This window comes from Oryzias latipes, chromosome 3, assembly GCF_053564925.1.
Source record: "Oryzias latipes strain Hd-rR chromosome 3, Olatipes_Hd-rR_3.1".
NCBI lineage: Eukaryota > Metazoa > Chordata > Actinopteri > Beloniformes > Adrianichthyidae > Oryzias > Oryzias latipes.
In genome coordinates, this window is record NC_136239.1 from 8,821,947 (window position 1) to 8,845,596 (window position 23,650).

Sequence of the window (23,650 nt, forward strand, 5' to 3'; positions counted from 1 at the left end):
GGTCGGCTCCAACCTCCACATGAGAACACGAATTTGAACACTTTCCCAAGGATAAGATGTTCAACCCAGATAGTAGAAATGTAGTCCATGACATATTTATTGCGTCTCTGGTAACTCCTAGATTTGCAAAAAGAAGTCCTAGTTGCTGCTGCAATTACAAAGCACAAGTGAAGGTCACTGGAGAATAAGTCCTAAAAGAGTTCAAAATGAGTTCACTTTACACTAAAGATAAAGCTGTAAAATAATAAAGAATAAGATATTAAAACATACATTTTCTACAGCATTAACCATCTGAATTGTATTAATTTTAGTCTCGAGTGGTTCTAGACTCATGGAAGCCTTTCCCACTATCCAGTCAGTTAAACACCTCCACACAAGGAATGACAGACACCAAGATGGGTTTTCTTCCGATTATATGGCAGGTGTAAAACTGTATGAATACAGGACATATTCAAAATGTTATAAAAATGTACAACTCCAAAATAAGTCTGTTTTTTAGACAAAATATACATCTACAGGGAATGCCTTCTTAAACTTAGAACATCACCAAAACACAGCAACTTGTCTGGCGTGGCTTCAACTCTTTTCTGCTCCTCTGTCGGGACTTCGACTCTGCTCTGCTCCTCATGCTCTGAGCGGAGCATGCTAATGTGCTACTTAAAGGGGCAGTGCACACAAAAACATTATGGCAAAGCCAAAACACTCTCCGTCTGGTATCTTAAGGATGCCACAACTAAACTAACTCATACGTCACCACGTAACAACAGAATCATCTCAGAGATGGGTCGATAATAAGTCTTAACAGTCCCTTGGTTAGCAACTCTAACCTCCGCTTTTCTCACAACTCCATCTTCACTTGCAACTTTCTTGATCATGATTCCAATGGGCCACTCATTTCTTCTGACTTGTTTGTCTTTCAGAAGTTCAACATCTCCTTCTTTGATCTCAGTCTTTTTGTGATGCCATTTTTGGCGAGTTTGGAGGGTGCACAAGTACTCCTTCCGCCACCTGCTCCAAAAGTGGTCAGCGAGGAACTGAACACGCTTCCAGTGACTCTGAAGCATGTTCTTGTGGTCAATGTCGTCACAAATTGGAGGAAGAGCTGCAGATTTTTGTGTGAACGACATGGCAGGAGACAGAATGTGTGGATGCTCCGGGTCCGATGAAACTGACACTATTGGGCAAGCGTTGATCAAAGCCGTGACTTCAGCAAGCAGCGTCGACAAGATTTCATGGGTGAGCTGAGAATGCCCAGCTTGTAGCAACAAACTGTCCAGTATGCGCCTTGCCATGCCAATCATACATTCCCATACTCCACCCATATGGGATGAATGAGGAGGGTTGAATACCCATGTGCACTTGTGCTCTTGCAAATACTGTCGCACCTTGTCTTGGTTAGACACTGAAGCTGTGATTTCTTTCTGAGCTCCTATAAAATTAGTGCTAAAGTCAGAGCGTAGCTGCTTTGCAGGGCCTCTCAGAGAAAAGAAGCGCCTCAGCGCACAAGCAGATAAATAGCACAGCCCATTGTTTGCTGTTTGCTTGTCCTCCTCTTGTACGCCTTGAAAACACTTCCCAGGGGCCAAAGATGTCAACACCCATGTAAGTAAAAGGGGGCTCCATTTTAAGATGTTCTGTTGGTAAGTCACTCATTAATTGCTCCTCAAACTTCCCTCTTAAACTTTTGCATGAGACACACTTGTTTATAACTTTCCCAAGGCACCTTTTAGCTCCAACAATCCACTAGCCACTTTCTCTGACTGCTCCTTCGGTGAAGTGCCTGCCTTGATGGTTGACCCTTTCATGATGGTGTTGCACAAGCAGGGTAGTTATGTGGTGGGTTCCTGGCAAAATGATAAGTCTTGTTTCTTTTGCTTCCAAGCCAGAGTGAGAAATGCGGCCACCAACTCTCAGAAGGCCGTCTTTTCCAATGATGGGATTAAGCTTTATCAGTGGGCTCATTTTGGCCAGATTTTGTTTTGCTGCAAAACATCTGATTTCATCTGGATAAGTTTCTTGCTGGAAATTCTTTATGATTACATTTTCAGCTTTCTCCAGCAGTTCACATGTGATGGCTGTTTTGCAGATATGCCACCCAGAACACTTTTCACTGGTCTCGGAATCACTGTGCGATGTGAATCAAGTTTGCCACAGTTCTCTTCAGTGACATCCATGAAGAATAACGTTCACAGCGTCTTGTGTCCAATCCAGATTTTGTGACATTTGTGCAGAGAGTGTTTACTTCTGGGCGCACCTCTGCATCATTATCTGGGTCCAGTAGATCATATCGTTCTGATTGGGTCTCAGCACAGCTGTGCAGGAAGGGTGGGCCTGTTAACCACGACGTATTCTGCAACTCTGAGGCTGGAACGGAGCGTGAACCATGGTTAGCAGGGTTTTTAGCGGTCGTGACAAAGTGCCATTTTTCAGGTATTGTTGACTCTCTGATGCGTCTGACACGATTGGTTACATAAACGTAGAAGCGCCTCGACAGGTTATTGATGTAACCCAAAACCACCTTGCTGTCAGTGTAGAAGTGAGTCTGGTGTATTTGGTAATCAATCTCTTCGATTATCTCTTCTGACATTTCCACAGCCATTACTGTTGCGCAGAGTTCGAGCGTGGAACTGTAGGTTCCGGTCGAGGGGCCAGTTGTGTCTTTCCAAGGACAAAGCCAACTTCTGTTCTGCCATCAGGAGCGGTAACTTTGAGATAAGCAACTGCTCATATTGCTTTCATTGCGTCTGAGAAGATACACAGCTCCACATGTTTGGCTTGGGAGAATGGGATGTTAGTGTACGTACGTGGAATTTGTAGATCTCTGAGGCACTGAAGAGACTGCTGCCATTCAATGCTGCCATTCAATCCACCTCCCTCTCATGTCTTCAGGTAGCTCAGCGTGAAAGTTCTCTGAGGAGAAGCCGGCCTTGAATAATGACTGGAGACAAAAACCCGAGAGGATCAAAAACACTATTAACTGTTGACAGAACCCCTATTTGTGTGTATGGTTTGTCTGTCTGAGGAATGTGAAAAGTGAAATAGTCAAACATTATGTTCCATTTAATGCCAAGGCTTCGCTGGTCGGGAAGTTCATCCTTGAACAGATCCAGAGCCTGGAGATCTTTCGCTCTGTCCTCTACTGGAAAAGCGTCCATCACTTCAGCTTTATTGGAAGCTATTTTGAGGAGCTTGAGGTTTGATGCTGCAAGCATTTCTTGGGTTCTTTTGACAAGATCGATGGCTTCCTGCTCAGTGGGAAGAGATTTTAAACCGTCATCCACGTAAAAGTCTCTGTCGACAAAGTGACGCACATCTGCCCCATATTTTCTTCACCTTGTTCTGCTGCTTTTCTCAGGCCATAAGTTGCTACTGCAGGGGAGGGGCTATTTCCAAAAACATGGACACACATTCTGTAGTCCACTGTGTCCTTTTCTGGATGGTTGTCTTTGTGCCACACAAATCTCAAGACATTCCTGCAATTTTCTCTTACCAAAAAGCAGTAAAACATCTTGTTGACTGTCTGCAGTTACAGCAACCTTATCCTTTCTAAACCTCACTAGTACACCAAGTAGACTGTTGGTTAGATTGGGACCTGCAAGCAGTATGTCATTGAGTGAGGCACCTGCAAACTGGGCACTGGAATCAAATACCACTCTTATTTGTTTTTGTTTTTTTATTTTTATTTTTTTAACTTGTCCTGTCCAACAGCTGGGAAGGCAGATGAGAACTGAGGGCCTCTTGTGTTGGACATATTTTACTTTAACAATAGGGGTTATTAATCTTCAGACAAACCAAAGGTATGTCTGAATAAACCCCTTTTGTAATTGAGGCCAAACTTTATTAATTTCAACCATGTTTGAAAATCTTTGGTGTTGGACCGGACGGAAAAGGAAAGAAGAGAAGAAGAGAGAGGGATGTTAGAGAGAGGAGGGGTAGGAGGGTGATAATAGGGGGGGAGGGGGGATAAGACCATGAAGCAGCATAAAGCAACAAGTTTACTGATTGTTTATCATTACGGTAAGGTTCAAACGTAGTAAAAAAAAGGGCCGGGCCTGTCCACACACACTCAAATGTTATCAACACACCTGCTAGCTGTAAAAATGTCCACATGTCAACAAGTCAACATGTACACAAAACAGATAGTGTTCACACGCATACTTATGCCTTAAAACCAACTAGTGTGAAATATTTCATTCATTCTATCACGCAAACTATTAGTGCAAAGGTGAGCTAACACCTGTGCTCAGGTGAGTGTTTATGTTCTTCTAAAATGGATGGTGGAATGTGAAAAGAAGGAGGGAGAGTGCCCAGCCATCCCCACACCAACACCCCCGCTGCAGCAGCAGCGGCAGCCGGAACCCCCCCAATGCCACACGGGAGCAGGCAGGGAACAACCGCCCCACGGGCGACCAAATCCGCCACCCAGGCCAGGGCCAGCAGGACCGCCGCGAGGCCCCTAGAGCCAGAGAGCAGGGAGGCACGGGGGGAAAGAGAGCGCCGCCTCAGCCCAACCAGGAGAGCAGCCCCCCCGCCGCGCCGGGAGAGCCCAACGGAGGGCCCCACCGGAGAAGGACGCCCACAGCCCCAGACGAGCACCCCATCACCACCCAGGAGTTCCGGGCATCCCCCCGCCCCAACCCCAGGTACGAGCCAGGACCCCCCAAGGGAGACCCGCTCTGCACTCCAGGCAGCCACCCTCCCGGCCCACAGTTGGTCCAGGGAGGAGCAAGGCAGGGGCCCGCCGCCTCCGCCCAGGAAGGGGGCAACCCGGGGAAAAAGGGGGCCCCTAAGGGGTGTTGTAAACATGGCCCGACCAGGCTCGGCCACAGTTGGAAATTTGGTGGGGCCCAGTGCTCAGGGGCATGGACCAGAACCCACCCCCCAGGGACACGGACACCCCCGGCTCAGGTGTAATGTGAACCCCCTCCCTAAGCGGAGAGAGCACCGCCGGGCCCAGGAAGCAAGCACCCAGGGGACACGGCCGCTGTTGCTAAGGGCCCCGTACCCCCCACCACGGAAGGGGTAGGGGACGGATGGTCCTAGGTCCCACCTTCATTGCAAAATGTGTGTGCTGGTATGTGTGTTTGAGAGGGTGTGTGTGTGCATGTGTGTGTGTTTATGTTGGAATGTATATATTGAGGGGGGAGGGGTGTGTGTACTAAGGGGGGTGCAGTTAAAATTGGCGGGTAGGGTGCCAGGAAAACATCTGCATCTGCTGCTGCTTGCTGGCAGTGATGTCCAAGCACCCCCCCCCCCCCCCCCACCAACGGCCCTACATGTCTAAGGTGCAAATAAAATCGAAAGAGGGGGGGCCCACTCCATACGGCAACCATAGGAGGGGGGCCACTGCCAAGTAGCCCCCCCCAAGGCGAATCGTAGGCTAAACCCCCCACCCCTCACCCTGATAGGAGGTTATATGAGGAAGGGGGTAAGTTGGGGACAGCTAGTAGACTGTCCCCCGGTGGTCAAACAGCTGTCCTCCCCCAGCATAGGGGCCAGGTCCACCCAGCCCAGGGGCTCCATCCCCGGAGGTGCCGACACCCCAGGCCCAGCACCGCCCACCCCACACAGAGAGAGAGGAGCCAGAAAGCGTCGCCCCCCCCCGGAGCAAGTCCAGGCCCCCACCCCCAAACGCCGGCCCTAGAAGAGCTCTGGTCAGGCCTCGACGGGACCGAGGCAGCCAAACGGCCTGGGCAACCGCCGATTGCCTCAGCTGAGACCCCGACCCGTCAACCCCCCATGTCCCGTACCAATAGTGGGCTCCCCCTCCCCCCCAGAACGCCCCCCCACAGGACAGGGCCGACAAGCCCCCCACCCCAGACCCCGCAGCCGAAGCGGATGACACCCAGAGCGACCGGGGGTCCCAAGAGGGTTGTCCCGTCCCAGAGCCAGGGAAGGGCCGATCCCATCCAGTGCCGCTGGGCTACCCCCCCCAAGCAGGGCCCCCCGCCAACCCCCCCAGCACAGACAAAGGGACCACCCCCCCAAGCCAAGCCAGACCACCACTCCACCCCCCACCCCCACCCCTACCACCACGCACCCCCACACCCAAGCCCAGAAGACCACGCAGCACCCCAGCCCACCCCATCCAGGCACCGGACTCGACCCCCCGACCAACGGAGCCCTCACCACCCCCCGCCAGGCAGCGGAGGCCCCGACCCCCACCCCGAACCACGGCAGAAGGGCAAGGAGCAGCGACGACCAGGCCCCCCCACCCCCTAAGTCATGGAGTTGGCTATGGGAGACCAGAGAGACTGAATTCTTTCAAAGTTACTTGAACTTTGGGCTGACATTTTTTCCAAGCTGATATGATCAAGCAGCAGATTTCTGTGTTGACTTATATTTATATTTTTCTTGTTTTTCCAATTTATTAAAATAGTTATTTTTAGCAATACAAAGAGTTATGAAAATGATAGATACTAATCCTCCTTCTATATCAATGGCACTCATGTCACCAAGCACACAAAGTGACGGTGAAGCCGTGATTGAAACCTTAAGCCAGACTGATAGATCGGCACATACCTGCTGCCAGAGAGCCTGGACAGGCGTGCAGAACCACAGTGCGTGCATGTAACTCTCGGGTAGATTACTGTCACAGTGCTCGCAAATGTCTGAGTTACTGAAACCCATCTTGAACATCCTCGGTCCAGTGTAGTAAATTCTGTGAAGAGTTTTGAAATGGATTAGCTGCAGATTTGGACTTTTTGTCAGTTTAAAGGTGTTTAGACAAAGTTCTGATCAGAAGCTTTCATCTGTGCTGATGCTCAAATCCGCCTCCCATTTTGTTGTCGGAAGTGAAATATTATTATCTAAATTACAAAAAAGTTTGTATATTTGGAGATAGTTTTATTCATTGAGAAATTAATCAGAGTGGTAACTACATCTGGTAGCTTTAAATCGTTGTCTCTGTATTTAAACTTTTTAGTAATAATTGATTTAAGTTGCTGATATTCCAAGAAGTTATTTAGTCCATGTTTGTCTTGAAGTTCCTGGGGAGTTATGAATCTTCTATTAATAATTACATGCTCTAGTTGTTTTATGCAACCTGCTTGCCAAGCTGGGAAGTGGATCATTTTTTTGTTTATAAGGATGTCTGGGTTGTTCCAGATGGGTGTCATTTTGCACGGTTGAATTGATGATTTTGATATTTTGAGAAATTCCCACCAGGCTGTTAAAGTGGTGTTTATATTAATACTTTGAAAACAATCCTGTTTTTTAACTGTTTGGCTAATAAATGGTAGATCTAACAGGTTGACATTTCCACATAACGCCTGTTCCAAGTCTAACCATGAGTTGGTTTCTGGATTATTTTTTAACCATTTTAAGATGTATTGTAATCTATTTGCAAGAAAGAACTTGTGGAAGTTAGGTATTTCTAAGCCTCCACAGCTTTTTGTAGATTTTAAAGTTTTTAGACTGATTCTTGCAGGTTTATTGTTCCATAAAAAGCTAGATATGGATGAGTCTAATGTTTTGAACCATTTTAATGGCGGTTGTGTGGGAATCATTGAGAATAGATAACTAACTTTGGGTAAGATTTTCATTTTTACCGTGGCTACCTTGCCCATAAGGGACAGAGGCAGGTTGGTCCAGCGTGTTAGATCATCCTGTATGTTTTTCAGTAATGGGGTGTGGTTTAGCTGCACCAGTTCTGATAGTTTGGGGGAGAAATTGATACTTAGCTATTTAATATTTCCTGCCTTTGCTTTGGTTTGGATGAACTGCATGAAGAACGTGAAGGGAGGAAAACTTACTTTATACTCCTCTTTGTAACGTGAGCCTTCCATCATCCATCTGTCCTGTAGACCGTATGGAAGCTTCTCTACGATTGGACTGATGCCCCTTGCAGTGTCAAGATATGACAGTCCATTTAAATATCCCTCTTGTTTGGCTGAATTAATCTCAAACAATAAATCGCTAAGGTCCCTTAGCTTGTGATTATCCTGTGGACCTATTTTAGGAAACTGGTCAAGTTTGACAAAGAGAGCGCCTTCTATAGCTTCTGGGGAGCCATAGGTCTCTTCTAGTCTGTCCCAAATATGCTACAAGGCAACTGATGGTTTCCGTATGTTCATTGCTTTAATGCGACGTGCCTGTTTAGCTGACTCTGGGCCCAATGATTTAATGAGTAAATCTATTTCTTCTCCTGCTCGAAGATCAAGTGTTTCGATGTTGTGAATGAATGACGATTTCCATGACAGTAATTTTCTGCTTTGTCATCAAATCTGTCAAGCTCAGATCTTAAAAGCTGACTTTTCACTAGAAACTTTGCCAGCTCATTTGTGTCACTGGAGTGGCCAGCAGAGGGCAGACCATGGCAATCGTTATCATAGGATCTTTTTTGGGTAGCTCGGTTGGTAAGGTGAGAGGCTACAATGCAGGAATCCAGGGTTCGATTCCCGGAGGGGAATGAGCAATGGAACTGGGCAATTACCACATCAATGGTGAGCAATTAACATCACTCAGTGAGGGTCCTTAGGCAAGACCCTTAACGCTACTGCCTCCCGAGCGCGGCTCAGCTGCAGCTCACCGTTCCCCCAGGGGATGGGTCAAATGCGGAGAAGAATTTCCCCATTGTGGGATGAATAAGGTATCAATTATTTATATTATTTTTTTTAATATTCTGTAATTTAATAAATTGCCGCTCCTGCACATGTATTGCTGGGAAAAAATTACTTGAATGATCTGCTGCTTCCAAACTAGCAACTGCAGCTTCCATTACTTCTGCCTCTGCAGCTGCAACTTGTGCTTCACCTTCCTTTTCCAATGCATGAAGTGTTGCTTCTAGTCTGGCTTTTTCCAATTTAATCTCTATTTCTTTCTTTGGAAATGCGGCTCTGGCCTGTGCGGCTTCTGCTTTGGCACTTGCTGTAGCCGCGGCTAATGCTACGCTCGGCGCTGAAGATCTGCTCGATCGTGCAGCCACAGATCTAACTTATAGTTCGACTTCCTCCATAGTTTGTGTTGATTTGCTGTGTCTTTGTACCAACTTGATATTGCTGCGTGTGTCCAGCTGATCCTGGAACAGGGATGGCAGCCGGGGTTGAGAAGTTTGTCGAACTGTCTCCCTTTTCACTGTTCTGGACTCATGGAAGCCTTTCCCACTATCCAGTCAGTTAAACACCTCCACACAAGGAATGACAGACGCCAACATGGGTATTCTTCTGTTTTATATTGCAGGTGTGAAACTGTATGAATACAGGACATGTTCAAAATGTTATAAAAATGTACAACTCCAAAATAAGTCTGTTTTTTAGACAAAATATACACCTACAGGGAATGCCTTCTTAAACTTAGAACATCACCAAAACACAGCAACTTGTCTGGCGTGGCTTCAACTCTTTTTTGCTCCTCTGTCGGGACTTCGACTCTGCTCTGCTCCTCATGGTCTGAGCTTGCTAATGAGCTTCTTAAAGGCCCGTACACACCGGGACGAATATTCGCTAGGCGTTATACGCTAGCGTTTTTCGCCACGTTTTTTGTGTTCACACCTAGGCGATCAGAATAATACAAAGAAAACATCAATATTTCAAGCACCAGTAGCTCCAACTGGTGCTTGGTTCGGGGATATTTTAGAATGTCCGTCATTATTTCTCCGCGGCTGTGTAGACGCTACTTGGCGTCTATCTTCTTCGCTGGTATGTGTGCTCAGCAAGGAAGTTTTGTGTTTGAGTGCCCCCAAGTTGTGTTTTACTGTAACTTCAGAAGCTCCAGACACGTGTGCAAAAGCGCCATTCTCATTGGTCGAATAGATTTCGACGCGAGGCGTCAAAAAAAAAAAAAAACGAACCCGAGGCGTTTTTTTTTTTTGACGCTTTGACGCGTGGCGTTTTTTCGCGTCGGTGTGCACACTCTCATTGGTGCCCTTTGTTTAGTCACAAGGCGTTAAACGTCAGCGAAAATCGTCCCGGTGTGAACGGGCCTTAAAGGGGCAGTGCACACAAAACACTTAGCATATGAGAGTGTTAGTGCAGCGGAGCCGCCACCAGTGTGTGAATGTGTATGTGACTGGGTGAAAGATCTCCTACTGTAAAGCGCTTTAGGCCTTGTTGGTAGAAAAGCGCTATATAAGTATACGCAATTTACCATTTACCATTCCTCATTTGTAATTTTTTTTCTTCTTTCCGAGCCTTTACTTTGTATTCTGAACTTTCGTTTGAATTAGACCAGGGTTCGGCAACCCAAAATGTTGAAAGAGCCAAATTGGACGAAAAAAACAAAACAAATATGTCTGGAGCCGCAAAATATTAAAAGCCCTATTTACGCCTCATAATGAAGGCAACACATGCAATGTGTATCTATATTAGTTATATTAGCCTGCTATCAAAATGACTAAGTTGCTTAAAGCATATAATGAGCATTATTAACGATTAAGTGTTTATTTGCCCTGCAGTGCATTCTGCAGAGAGGACGCGTCACGTGATTGCTCTGTTGTGCAAGTTTAACTTCATTACGATATAATATCGTCCGTCACTTTAGCGGGGAAGATAAAGCCAAAATGCTAGCCTAGTATTGTCATTGGAGGACTGTCTGTGCCCATACACCACACGATTTCAGAGGGTTTCATGTTGAAATGAACAGTAATCTTGCCATAAATCCTTTTCAGGATCAAGCCCGTTCATTCATGCACACATTAACAGCCAAAACAGCATGGACGTCACTTCAATTCACAACACTCTCACTCAAGGTTTTACCCCGAAACTCCCCACTTCCCATGAGCCTTAGGGGCTGAAGGCGGGGCTAACCCCCGGGTCGCTACAATATCAATGAATTATGTTTCATGCTTTGGTAAAATTAAAGAAATGTAATAAAGAAATCCGATTTTCGATGTCATTTTTATTTTGAGGATTCGAACAAAAGAATGCTCCCCTGGCATATCTGAAGTTTAATTTGTAAATTTGTGTTTTGTATTGTAACAAAAACTTTTGTTTTGTACAATAAAGTTTAAAAAAAAAGTATTATTTTAGTGGCGGTCATGCGCATTTTGAGCGTTTCTGTTTGCCCACGTTTCTTCTCACATGGCAGTTTATTTGTTCTACCTTAGTTTATTCTGTCTGTTATGTTTGTTTCTTTTTGTTGCACCGTGAGTGTGGAAGGGGGAGAGGTTGATGACTCCTGTGCAATGTTCTATGTGGTGCATGTTTTCAGTAAAGGGGCTTGTAATGCCAGAAATGAGATTTTATGCTCTCAGCTAAGCTTTCTGCCTGCTCCTCCTTGGAACTGTTTGGAGATGTGCCTTGTATGGGACACGGACATATCTCCAGCGCAGCCAATTGATTGACAGCTCAACTCCCAGACATTTTGGCTCCCGTTTTGTCCTCTGCAAGTAACGTATCTGCTTGGCGTTAAAAAGTTTTTTTTCTACGCATTCCTACGGCATTGGAAAACGTTAATAATGTTTGTGTCTTGTTTTTCCTCTTACAGAAACCATATTAAAATAAATATATTTCTATCCCCCACCTTTTTACATTTTCAAACATTTTTGAAAATGCTCCAGGGAGCCACTAGGGCTAATTCACCCTCGAATTAGACAAAAACATCTTAGAAAACTCAGAAATGGCGCCTTTTTTGGGACAGTCGCTCACCATAAATGTTTCTAAAATTGAACATTGTGGGATGCTGAGGATGTTCTGTGTTTTTCTTTAAACGTTTCTGACCTGGAGAAATTTCACTGTTAAGCTTTTTTGTGAGTCCTTGGCCTGAATCACTTGAGACAGAATGTCCTTCTTATGCTCTCATTTAACCTCTTTATCGCCTTCTTTTCTCTTCCCATCAGTGTAAAGCTGCTGTTTTCCTGGAGGTGTTTATTGTACAGCGCTCAAGAGTGAAGTGTTCACAACTCAGCTCTGTATTGTACATCCTCACCTTGGGGTTCTGACCATGATAAAACCTATGGAAAAGGATTTGTATCTGTTTTACTTTTCCATCCCAGAAGGTAATTGAATTAAGGCCAGGAACCGTACTTTTCACTTTTTGCTTTCTGCTATTTGGCCATTTGTTTGCCACTTTATATTCTGCTGCATTTATTTATTTTTACATGCTAGTCAGAGGAAATTCACAGAATTTCTCCAATTGTGTTGTTTGCCTTGAAATATTTCCTCTTAGAGCTGCTCACATTGATTTGCCCTTCTTGTCACCTCCTGTAACTTCATGCTGTGCTCCACACGCACTAAAAGCACAATGCTAAACACGGGTTTGCTCCTGTGCCAGTGCAACAATACTAGACTTCAGAGCAGCAGCTGAAGGAATCTACCCCAGCTCTGCCCCTCCCACCTACTCCTTTGCTCCTCAGCTGCTATATAAGATATTTATAAGCATTTCAATAGTTTTCTTCCATTGTCTAATATCTGAGGTGAATGCTGTCATGTTACTCTATAAAACAGGCTGCTGCATGTGCACAGAACTCTGCCGCATTCAGGCACATTTCTGTTCAGACCCTTGTAGGATTTGTTTTAAATTATTAATTGCCTTTCTTGTTATTAACCAGCTTGCATAGCCTCCTGAGTACAGGGCTCTGAGTTTGACATGGAAAAGAAACAGCAAGACACTGATTACATTTCCACCATAACTGCCTGAAGCCACGAGCATCACTTAGAAGGAAGTTGATTAATTGTTGTATATATAAAAAATACAAAAACTTTTTTTGTACAGTATTACATCTGCAAAAAGAAAGCTTTACTCGAACGAATCCATTTTAATGGTGTTTTTAATGTTTTTGAAGTCCAGCAATGCTTCATGTAAAAGCAATAAATCTGACATTAGAGTGCAGCTGTATCTATAGCAACCTGTGCTGTTCCAACTACCAAATTCAAATTGTTGCCTTTTGCTGTCAGAAAGGAAGCCCCATCTTGACAAACTTGATCAAATTATTGTAGCATGTATGTCATTTGGGCATGGCCTTTGTCTTTTGACATTTCAACAGTGAAAAACAAAAACCACATCAGTGCAAGCCAAATGATATCTCTTAGGAAATTCTTTAAATAAAGCACCTTTTGGGGCAGGTTTGCACCCCTTGATTCCCTTTATAGGAATGTGCGCTTCTCATTGCAGCCATATAGTGTGCTAGTCTTGATGTAAAATGTTTTAATCTCATTTACACAGATCTGTTGAAGTGACTCATGAAGGAACAGAGATCCTTAATTATAGAACTGGCACAATTCAGGCCTAAAATTTGCTCAGGGCAAACTTAAGCACATCTTATAATAATCCATGCTTCCGGAATGCAAAGTTCCTGCTTTGTATTCAGTGAGTCACAGTTTAGATTTAGCATTTTTGGAACATAAACTGAGAATGCATTAAGTGTCGCATAACTGCATTAAAGAATCATAACAGTTTTGATAAGTCATATCTGAGTTTGGATTGGAATGGTTATACATGCCTAACAAAAAGTCATTAGGTGAACAAAATTAGGTACAGTAACCATTTGCTCCATAACATTATTTCTTTACTGTTTCACAGTGTCGGAGACATACTGAAATTAAAGATATAAGTAGGATTTAGCGGGCCCGAGCACATGCGACTGCCCCACGAGCAACGCGCTGCTTGAGCCGTTTCGCGTCGCCTCGACCACCCGCCTCGAACAAAGTAAGCGTCAAGACGTCGTATTCGGTAATCCAACATCCAAGTCATGGCCTCACAACAACAACGTAATCTTCTGAAACTGCACACACATCTGCAAAAGACTTTAAACAGTGTTTACAGGAGATATAGTAATTTTTCTACACAATTTCCAAATATTAGGCTGAATTCTTATTTTCACCTAAAGGGGGCACTGTAGGCATGATCAATGATAAGCATATACAGTTGTGGCCAAAGATTTTGAGAACTACATAAAAATTGGAAATTGGAAAAGTTGCTGCTTACTGTAATTTCCGGACTATAAGCCGCTACTTTTGTCCTGCCCCTACAGCCCTGCGGCATATTCAGTCTTCTTTCTCTTTCGGCTTTTCCCATCAGGGGTCGCCACAGCGAATCATCGTTTTCCACCTCACTCTATCATGGACATCTTCTACCCTAACATTAGCCAACTTCATGTCCTCTGTTAAGACATCCATGTATCTCCTCTTTGGCCGTCCTCTTGCCCTCCTGCCAGGCAGCTCCATCTCCAACATCCTTCTACCAATATATCCACTATCCCTCCTCTGAACATGTCCAAACCATCTCAGTCTGGCTTCTCTGACTTTGCCGCTAACACAGGCAACATGAGCCGTCCCTCTGATGTACTCGTTCCCCTGCGGCATATTCAGTAACGCGGCTAATTCGTGGATTTATTTGGCGGTTGCCTTGATCGTTCTTTCGGTCTTGGAGCATAGGCTGAATGCGTGCTCCAACTTCAAGCAACAAGCTAATTATTTTTCAACACACCTCTAAGCAGCCAAACAGCATGGACCTGACTTCAGGTCTTAGACACTTCAGTCATGCTTCAACAAAAAGAAACACGCATGCCCAGCCGCATCCCAGAATCCTTTGGTGCCATTAGACCCAACGTGCATGTGACCGCCACTACAATATGATGCAGCTTTCAAGTTAAAAGCAATCGTTAAAAGCAGTGTGAAAAAATCCACCATCACCAAAGTGTTTGGAAAAGCCGGTCAGCTGCGTGAAGGAGAGAACAGCGCATGCTCAGGAGTGAATTTACCTCAGTCACAGTGACACTAGATAATCTATTTAGCAGCTCCGTAATATACGAGATGATTTTTTGAACGTGCTTTTATTATTGTTATGATTATTATGAAGCGCCTGTTCGCTCATCATTTTAATTTTAATCTGTGTGGTCAGTGCTTTTTTTGTGGCAGAACGAAGCCGGAAGAACGGTTAGGAGAAGGCTAACATGCGCTAACAACATTTAGCCTTTAATGAACATAAATCCATGCGGGAGATGCCGCAATCTGCAGCTTGGCTGAACGTAAATATGTGGGACTAACATCAGCCTGTATTTTGTCGGGACACGACTGGAAACACAAATCCACGTGATCGTTTGAACAGTTTCTAAGGACTGAGCGGAATTTTACATTGAAAAGCTCACGCCGCCCCAAAGCCGCTGTGTGAGCTGGAGACATGTTTTCCTGCTGCTCGTTCATATAGAGCTGCGGGACAGATGGCAGTCTGAAGGCTCCCACACGTAACGACGCATCCTCCCCTCATACACAAAACGTATTCACTCCGATTGCTCTGCACGGACACGGTTCGCTCCGTCCACCGGCAGCCGCACGCAGCGACCGGACACAGCGGGGACGAAGCGCTCCTCTCTGGAGCCCCCCCTCGCGAGGGGTGTCAGAGAAGATAGGAAGGGGGAGACAAGTAGCCCGCGGGGCGAGAGCGCAGAGGCCTCCGCGGAGCAACAGTGTGTCACTGTTGTGGAAGGAAACTTCTGGCGCACGCGCTGCGCAGAGGCGCGCGCTTTTCAGTCGCCGCTGTTTTATTTTACTGGTTCGTTTTTTTTAACCAGCCCTGTTACTACCATATTGCTGCCGCAACACAAGCAAAGAGGAGAGCTGCTCTCCCATTCTCCCCTCCTACCACAAACTACCACAACAGTGTGGCGACCCGGGGGTTAGCCCTGCCTTAAGCCCCTAAGACTCATGGGAAATGGGGAATCGCGGGTGTAAATTTCCTCATCATAACTGAGCGATGTAATGTTGAATATATGGTTACTGTTTGTAATTTTATGTATGATACCTTAATTGTCAATAAGTAAAAAAACTAAACTAAACAAAAAAAAACATAACTGAGGAACTTGTGAACAGAAGTGAGGTGCATGCTGTTTGGCAGATGTGGGCATGTTCAAATACATGAGCTGATGCTGACTCCTCCCATAGTGAGGTCAAAATCTGCCTGAGACCTGGAGTCAGGACATGCTCTGTCAGGCTGATTGTGTTTCTTAATGCGTGCAGATTGTACACTGATGTGGCTTATGTATGTATGAAGGAAGCTCAATTTGTGAAATTGAGTGGTTGCGGCTTGTAATTGGGTGCGCTCTATAACCCGGAAATTATTGTAAGTTTTTTTTTAATAGCAATTTGCATATACTCCAAAATGTTATGAAGAGTGATCAGATGAATTGCATTCTCCTTTCTTTGCCATGATAAAGAACTTAATCCCCCAAAAATACTTTCCACTGCATTTCATTGCTGTCAATAAAGAACTGCTGAGATCCTTTCAGTCATTGTCTTGGTAACCCTTGTGCTATACTAGGAGAACACGTCAATGTAAGGGTGGGGTCATCTAAGACCTCAGGTGAGATTGTTGCCAAGGACAAGGCTGGAGATCATTCTCTCAAGCTGATTGGGTTAGAGTGGCAGACTTGAAAAGAGGGTGATGCTTTAAATCATTGTTGTTCCATTGGTAACCACGGTGACCTGCAAAGAAACACGTGCAGCCATCATTGCGTTGCATAAAAATGGTTTCACAGGTGATTATTTTGTGACTAAGATTGCACCTAAATCAAAAATGTATTGGATCATCAAGAACTTAAAGGAAAGAGGTTCATTTATTTTTAAGAAGGCTTCAGGGATCCCAAGAAAGTCCAGCAAGCACCAGGATAACCTCCTAAAGAGGATTCAGCATCTGGATCTGAGTGCCACCAATACAGAGCTTGCTCAGGAATGGCAGCAGGCAGGTGTGAGTGCATCTGCATGCACAGTGAGGCCAAGACTTTTGGAAGATGGCCTTGGCTGGACGCAACTGTTAAGCAATGAAATAAAGGAAGCCAAACAAAGCAGCAAAATGTGCCTCTGATGCCCCTGAATAAAAACCCATAAATTAAAACCAAATAATAACTATTAAGAGGCACAGACAAAATAAAATTTCAAGGGAGGAGGATTGCCTGCAGAGGGAAACATTAGCAGCGGTTACCTGTACAAAATATCTTGATCGGATCAAAGATCGGATTAGAATTTAACCGTGACAAGCTGAGCTGCCACTGTAGGAAAATATCTTTCGCTCTGAGATTTTTCCACGCATGTTCTATTAGTCGGGAGAGATATAAGACCAAGATTCAGCCGGATAAAGTCACAGAAGGTTTATTCCCTAACAAAAGTTCTAAGACAGAATTAAAACAGATCTGGGTCCTCATTTTAGAAGGCCTTCAAAACGCAAGAAGTTACAGGCGTTTTACATGAAAGGCCACAAGAGAGAAGAAGACAATAAAATTATGCTCTGCTCAGACTTTTAAAGACAATTCGGGTTTCCTCCTCCCGCGGAAAACATGACGTCGAATCTCCGCCCTGGAACACTGGCATTGGCTGATCGATGATCCGTCTCCTCCTTCAGCCAATCGTAGAGGGTCATTCTCCGTGACCAGTTCCTCTCCTCAGGGAATGACTTTAAAGGGACACCTAGTGTTGCAGTAAACTCCGTCCCTTCCTGTCCACCACAAATCAGATTGACAGCAAGAAATCCATGGAGAGCCCTGGTTAAAGATCAACCTTTTTGTTCTTCCCTGGAACCGGACATCTAGAGAAGTTCTCACAGCTATAATCTATTCCTCGTGGTTTAGATTAGACATTTCTGATGACTGCTGTTGAACAATGCCCGAGAGGTCAACATCCCCCTCCTCTGTAGGGGAATGACTGACAGCTGTTGTCCGTGAAACATCCTAAGGAATGTGAGGTCAATGAAGTCAGGATGCACACAGTTCTACACACTTAATCTATGAAACTAAAACTTCAAGTAATATAGATAAAACAGAAAACGTAATAAAATAAGACAGAGAAACCCTTCTAAAGTGAGGACCAAAAATATAATTTCCTTCAGTTCCCTCTCTTGGCCTCATGAAGTGAGGCCACACAAAAATAAAAACACATTATCACATTACACAATCAAAACATATCAGCATACATTCAGACAGAAACATTCTTGTATATTATACACTGAAAAAAAGGAGACAACCGTCTCTTGGATTAATCTAAGCATATCTGGTGCATTTAAAACAATTTCTACATGTTTTCGAGTGAAATGTGACTGTATAATGTATAATCTACATGAAATGAAGAGATTACACATGGATTTGTTCACATCACTTTGGAATGAAGCAACTCGGTTATGTTGCAATACTAATTATCGGGATACCGCACGGGATTTCATCTCGCGCGCTAAGGATTGTTGGAAAAAGAAGGCAACCATCTCAGTCAAATCCGATGCCTCGTGGTACGATACGTCACACCGCAACTTTCCCGGTAAGTCTTGAATTTCTAAATGAATTGTGACAAAATCTGAGTCAAATGTAGCTTAATGTCTCAGGAGTGACTACATAACGTTAACGTTGAAATAAGATGACGTTATCACTCTGTTTTATTTGAATTTGTCTTTTGAGCTGGAGCGGTCAACCGCGTCGTCACATTTTTGCGGCGCTCCTAACATATTTTGGTCTTCTGTGTGATTTTTTTTTTTTCTTCAATTAATCGAGGTTTACATTGTGTGTTACCGGCACATTAGTGTTTGGAGAGATTTACATCGAACAGCGTCTGCTAAGTACGACGAAATTTTGGGGCCACGCTGAAATTTATTTTTGTGGAGGATCATTAGGATGATATTTTTCTTCCTCACTTAGCAAAAACAGTCGAAATGTCAAGATTATATTCGAAATAAAGTCAAAATATAATGTAAGAGTGTCGTAGCCCTTGCGGAGAAAAGGGGTGGGTTGAGCGTGAAAGCGAGAGAGAACGGGAGCGCGTAGCTAGACTGAAAATTTGTAGCTGGATATCTACTGTATGCCGAGTGTAAATCGTGGACAAATAAAGTGAAGAGACTCCTCATCCAGCCGTGGTCCGAGTCGTCTGTCCACCAGCTAATTTCTCTGGACGCGGGGTCTCAAACACGAACGCAGCTCGTCCCTGGAGTGGAGCTGAGCGGCTCCCTTGCGTTTACGGTCATCAAGCGGTGAGCAGTAAAGTTAATTTCGAGAATAAAGTCAAAGTGTCATTCTTCTCACTAATAAATGCAGTTTCTAATACAATCTTGTTATGTTGAGAATGAGACGCTACTGCTGGGTTGTGATAAAACTTAACGTTTACTAAAAAATGCTGCGTTACCCGGAAGTCATGGCAACAGTTACATACACAACAACAACAAAAAAATAATACACAAATGTTCTGTGTGGCCCTAAAACTCTGTCCTTGCTAAGTGCTTACTTAGTTGGCTGCATTATTTTAATTACTCCTCCCCTGTTTTGCTTCAGATTGACAAACTCAAGTCATCTATTCACCTGGAGTCAGCTGAAAGGCGTGGGCTCAAGTGTTTGTGGTAAGAGCAAGAAGTTGTATTTGCTTTTAAAGCTTTCAATGCATTACATCTACTTTAAGTTGCTTTGCAAATTAGCGACAAATGAGTTATGTTTATCTCAGGAATGTATTTTTGAGTCAATTACAATTTTGTCCTCACTATAAGTTAATCATGTTTTGTTTCCCACTTTACAGTGAACAGTGCTACTAGTGTTCCAGTGACAGAGTGAATGTGGCAATGCAAGGCCTGCCCTTCAGTTTTTCAAAGTAGGTCCCACCTTCTGAAGCATTATCGAGTAAGACATGTGCATTATGGAAAAAACAGTCGTATTCCATGTGTTCATGAAAGCTGTCCATGCACTTTTAGAACGTGGAATGCACTATTAATTCATTTGAATAGATGCCATGTTATTAAAACTAGTCACCATCATTCAGAGAGATGTACTTATAGCTGCCACTTGTGTCCCTGTAAGGATCTTGTGTCTCATCACGGTCATCATGGCCAGATTTGTTCCTTGTTCCTCGGTTTACATATGATGCAGAAATTAAGTTGGAGAAGGCCCATGTAGCTTTCAAAGAAAATGGGATGCTGCTGATTCCTGATCCAAAGCTGAAGTCTGACATATTGGAAGGGTTGATCCAGGAGGTAGTCAAACACACAGTATATCCCACAGACAGAAAGTTTGACCAAGTTGCAGAGGCACTCATCCTGAGGCATCCATGTTTAAAAGAAAAGGGCTCACCCAGTGGCTATGCAGGATGGAAGATGAGCCTCAAATACAAATTGTCAAACTACCGCACACATCTCAGGAAAGTAGGATGTCCTGAGGTATGTGTGAATGCTTTGAAACATAAACCAGCGGAGAAATGTTCTCCTGCTTATGATGTTAAGAGACCAAAGAGGGGTGAAGTGGATTACTGTCCCCCTTTTCCACTTGGAGAAAGTGAACAGTCCCTTGAGACAATAAGGATCGAACTTCTTTCAGATGTCAAGAAGCGCAACAACAGAGATGCAATAAAGGATAAAATGAACAAAACCTTTTCATTAAGAAGACAAGAAGTAATTTATGATGCTCCCATGATCAGCGAGCTACAAGAGAGATGGCCAGCTCTTTTTGATCCAGCAGAGGTAATTAAAAAAATTAAGCCTCGACAAGTTGTCGTAGAGGATGTGTTCATCTAAAGACAATGCTTGATAATGCTTATTAATGTTATTTCAGATAAACGCAGAGTTCAAGCGCATTACAACCATGCCTCTACAGTCAAGGTTTCTGTCGCAGCTTGACTTTCTGTCTGAAAGTCTGCTGAGAGTGTTTTCAAAGCGATCAGGGAAGCAGGGCAAAATGTTGAAAGACATGACAGACAGGATGATGGTAAGAACTTGTCAATTATCAAACTTTTTTAACTATCAAGTGTAAATTGCAGTCAAGACTTGTATAAATAAATCCATTGCAAAATCACGACTTCCTCTACCTGAGAGTACTGATGATCTGTCATTTTTAACGCGCATACACTGTCTATTGAAAACTTGAGTTCAAATTTCTGTATTTTCTTTTGTATTTCTTAAGGATGACGTGGATGCTAGAAGGGAGTCCCTAATTAAAGGACTTTGCCTCTATTTGAATGAGAATCCTGACATCTTGGTGCATGAGTACATGGTGAGTGTTATAAGTAGATTACTGATTTGCTACATTTTTAAATGTATTCAGTGCACTCTGTGATCCTAAAAACTATTGTAAAGCTTAACATTATTCATTTGAGCTAGAAGTTGTCGATTTTATTTTTCCTCCCAAATGTGCTATTGATGGCGGGGAATCTACCGCAACAATAATTTACTATGCTGCTCACATGTTTAAACTATAGCATGAGTACTTTTGCATTCAAAAGATCAGTTTAAAAAAAGCAATCTTCAATAAATATTTTCTTTGCCCAGGACATGACTGACGTCTCCACTCTAAGTGCCATTGAGAAAACAACAGCGGGAGTCTATGTTGCCAAGGAGACACCAGGCAAGGACTTTCCTGATGTTGGCATCATCATCGAAGGTGTGGTGATACTTCAGGACCTGGATAATGTGGCCCTTGCAACAGCCATGCTGTTTGAACTTTTTTACTGCTTCAACATGAGTTACCCGGCACAGCTCCGCTACACTTTTGAGGTGATTCAAAAGGTGGTCATGGAATTGGATCCGACTGAACTCTCGAGAAAAGCCCAAAACTTAAAGACAAAACTTCAATAAGGAAAGATCATTGTTGTGCAGGTCACATGTTTAACTAAAGGTAAGAGGACAGTTATAGTTCACATACGCCCTCTTCCATTTTGGACATTCAATTTCTAGGTGAATGATCAGCAACCCAAAAACCATCACATTGTTCAGTGTAGTGTTTATTATGTGGGATGGTTATAACTGTTTATCTGCCATGGAAAAGTAGTGCCAGTTTTTTCTGTTTGATTGGCATTGTATTTCAATTTAGTTTTTCCAAGTGACAAAAGGATGATTGTACACAATCTGAAAAGGTTTTAGTTTTAAAAAAAAAGTTTTAATACTTCTAAGGCTATTTTGAATCAAGATGTCACAATACCAGTGTTGAAATTTTGGACACTTGCTGTATTTTTGACTGTTTTTTGTACTGTGGCTTTTGAAATAAAGCTTTGACATGCAACTGTTAATTTTTGTCATTTATTTGAGTAAAAATGAGTAATGTTAACAGAAAGGTATTTGCAGTTGTACAAATGATTTATTTTAATAACTAATGATTTTTTTTAATGGTAGCATCATTGTTTTGAAATATTACTAGTTCTTACAGGCAGTTATATTAGAAAAAACAATACATATTTAATTTAAAGGTCTTATGTATTTGACATTAGGATAGAATTCAAAATTGTAATATGAACAATAAGTTGTATTTAAGTAAGCAGATAGTTTTGGAGTAAACATTACTGAATAGTGTTGAAATAAAGTGATGAGATTGTGACCAATTAAACTGATCCAAGAGCTCAAATTACATTGTGGTAACATGTCTCAATCACATATTTTTAACACAAAATAATCAGTTTTGTTGAATGACATTTACTTGTGTTAATTTAACTTGATCGTTTAACTTGCTGTGAAAGCAAAACATCTGTGTGCAACCACTGTCCACTATTGAATTAAGTAAATCGAACATACTTTTTTTTTCAGTGTAGTATAAAAAGTATAAAAATATAAAAGAGAGCAAAGACAATCAAAATAACACTTCCTGTAAGAAAAGAACACCTGGAATTAAGGGGAGAAATTGAGACATATTAAGGCAGAACAAAAATCACACCGGCAACGAAAGAGTAAAAATAGAAATGTTAAACATGACATCAAGCGTAATTCAGAAAAGTTCTTCCATGTCCTCCATGGGGGTCCCATCGGAGAAGCTGCAATTCATATGGCCCACATAAATAAGAATAGCAATATTCTTAGTTAATATTCTTAGTTAGTTAGTTAGTTAGTTAGTTAGTTAGTTAGTTAGTTAGTTAGTTAGTTAGTTAGTATTGCAACAAAATCCAAAAAGTCATTCAGGGCCTTAACCACTCGTGTCCTCCTCCTGCATGTCCCACAAGCTCTGGCAAGCTTGGACCTGGCCTCCTATGGACTTCTGAATAAGCCTGGTAATTATTCAATCTGACACATGTGATACAACAGAACGGCTGCAAAAGAGCTTGGGGTGTCTCCCCAAGATGAGTCTGCTGTGGATCTAAATATTGATTAGGGTTAGGGTCAGAAACTTAAAAAATAAAACAAAAGACAATAATAAAATAAAACAATGACAAAACACGACAAGACAAGAATAAAAATGCACAAAAGAGATGTGATGGAAATGTCCACCACTTTGTCCTCTCCATAGTCTGCTTCTCCTCGTGCCGTTTTCATGAAAAACATAGGTGGGAGTATGCAAATTCAAGATAAAGACAAGTTTATTAGGGGCTGTCGTCTAATGACCCATGTGGTGGATTCTAACTCCACCAGCATTCCTTATCACCTCAGGACAGTGTGGTAAAACCCCTTCATCCTCGCTGTGGATGAGATAACCAGATGAACAGACACACAAAGCTCTAAAAAGGTAAAAAGGTCTATCAAAATTAACATTTAAACCTTCTTTCTAAACAAATACATTCAAACGATGATAATTGAAACAAAGATAATTGAAACCATGATAATACTAAAACAATTTCCTGCAACGAATCATTAATACCTCCTTTCCACCCTCTCTTGGCCTGGGGGAAACCCCAGGACACTAGTTGGGTGAAACCATGCAAATCTAAACAAAGATAAGGCATAAATACACAAACTAGAGCAATTGAAAGTAAAAATATAGCAAACAGTTTTGTGCATCGGTAAGGTGAACAAGCTGTTTGTCCACATTCCTATGGAAGGCAAGAGAACAACATAAAGAAATGGA

At 43.2% G+C, this 23,650-nt stretch overlaps 2 protein-coding genes across 9 annotated transcripts in view; both read left to right on the forward strand.

Annotated features, from left to right (window-relative positions):
• Nucleotides 1-23,650, forward strand: part of LOC101158260 (protein kinase C-binding protein NELL1) — a 603,730-nt gene that overhangs the window by 257,727 nt on the left and 322,353 nt on the right. The gene's annotated exons all lie outside the window — the stretch shown is intronic.
• On the forward strand, nucleotides 15,814-21,890 carry LOC111946924 (sterile alpha motif domain-containing protein 3-like). Of its 2 annotated transcripts, XM_078945002.1 has the most exons (6): nucleotides 15,814-18,176; nucleotides 19,178-19,242; nucleotides 19,416-20,349; nucleotides 20,441-20,593; nucleotides 20,789-20,878; nucleotides 21,154-21,890. In XM_078945002.1, the coding sequence occupies exons 3-6, from the start codon at nucleotides 19,807-19,809 to the stop codon at nucleotides 21,457-21,459; spliced, it is 1,092 nt and encodes a 363-aa protein (XP_078801128.1). In that variant the 5' UTR covers nucleotides 15,814-18,176; nucleotides 19,178-19,242; nucleotides 19,416-19,806; the 3' UTR covers nucleotides 21,460-21,890. The 2 variants fall into 2 exon arrangements, with proteins under 2 accessions (XP_078801128.1, XP_023808099.1); XM_023952331.2 differs by having other exon boundaries at nucleotides 15,814-19,242.

Coding starts and splice junctions, on each gene's coding strand:
- LOC111946924 (XM_023952331.2), top strand. CDS start 19,807: ATGCTGCTGATTCCTGATCCAAAGCTGAAGTCTGACATATTGGAAGGG. Junction 20,594..20,788: donor ACATGACAGACAGGATGATG/GTAAGAACTTGT, acceptor GTATTTCTTAAG/GATGACGTGGATGCTAGAAG. Junction 20,879..21,153: donor TCTTGGTGCATGAGTACATG/GTGAGTGTTATA, acceptor TTCTTTGCCCAG/GACATGACTGACGTCTCCAC.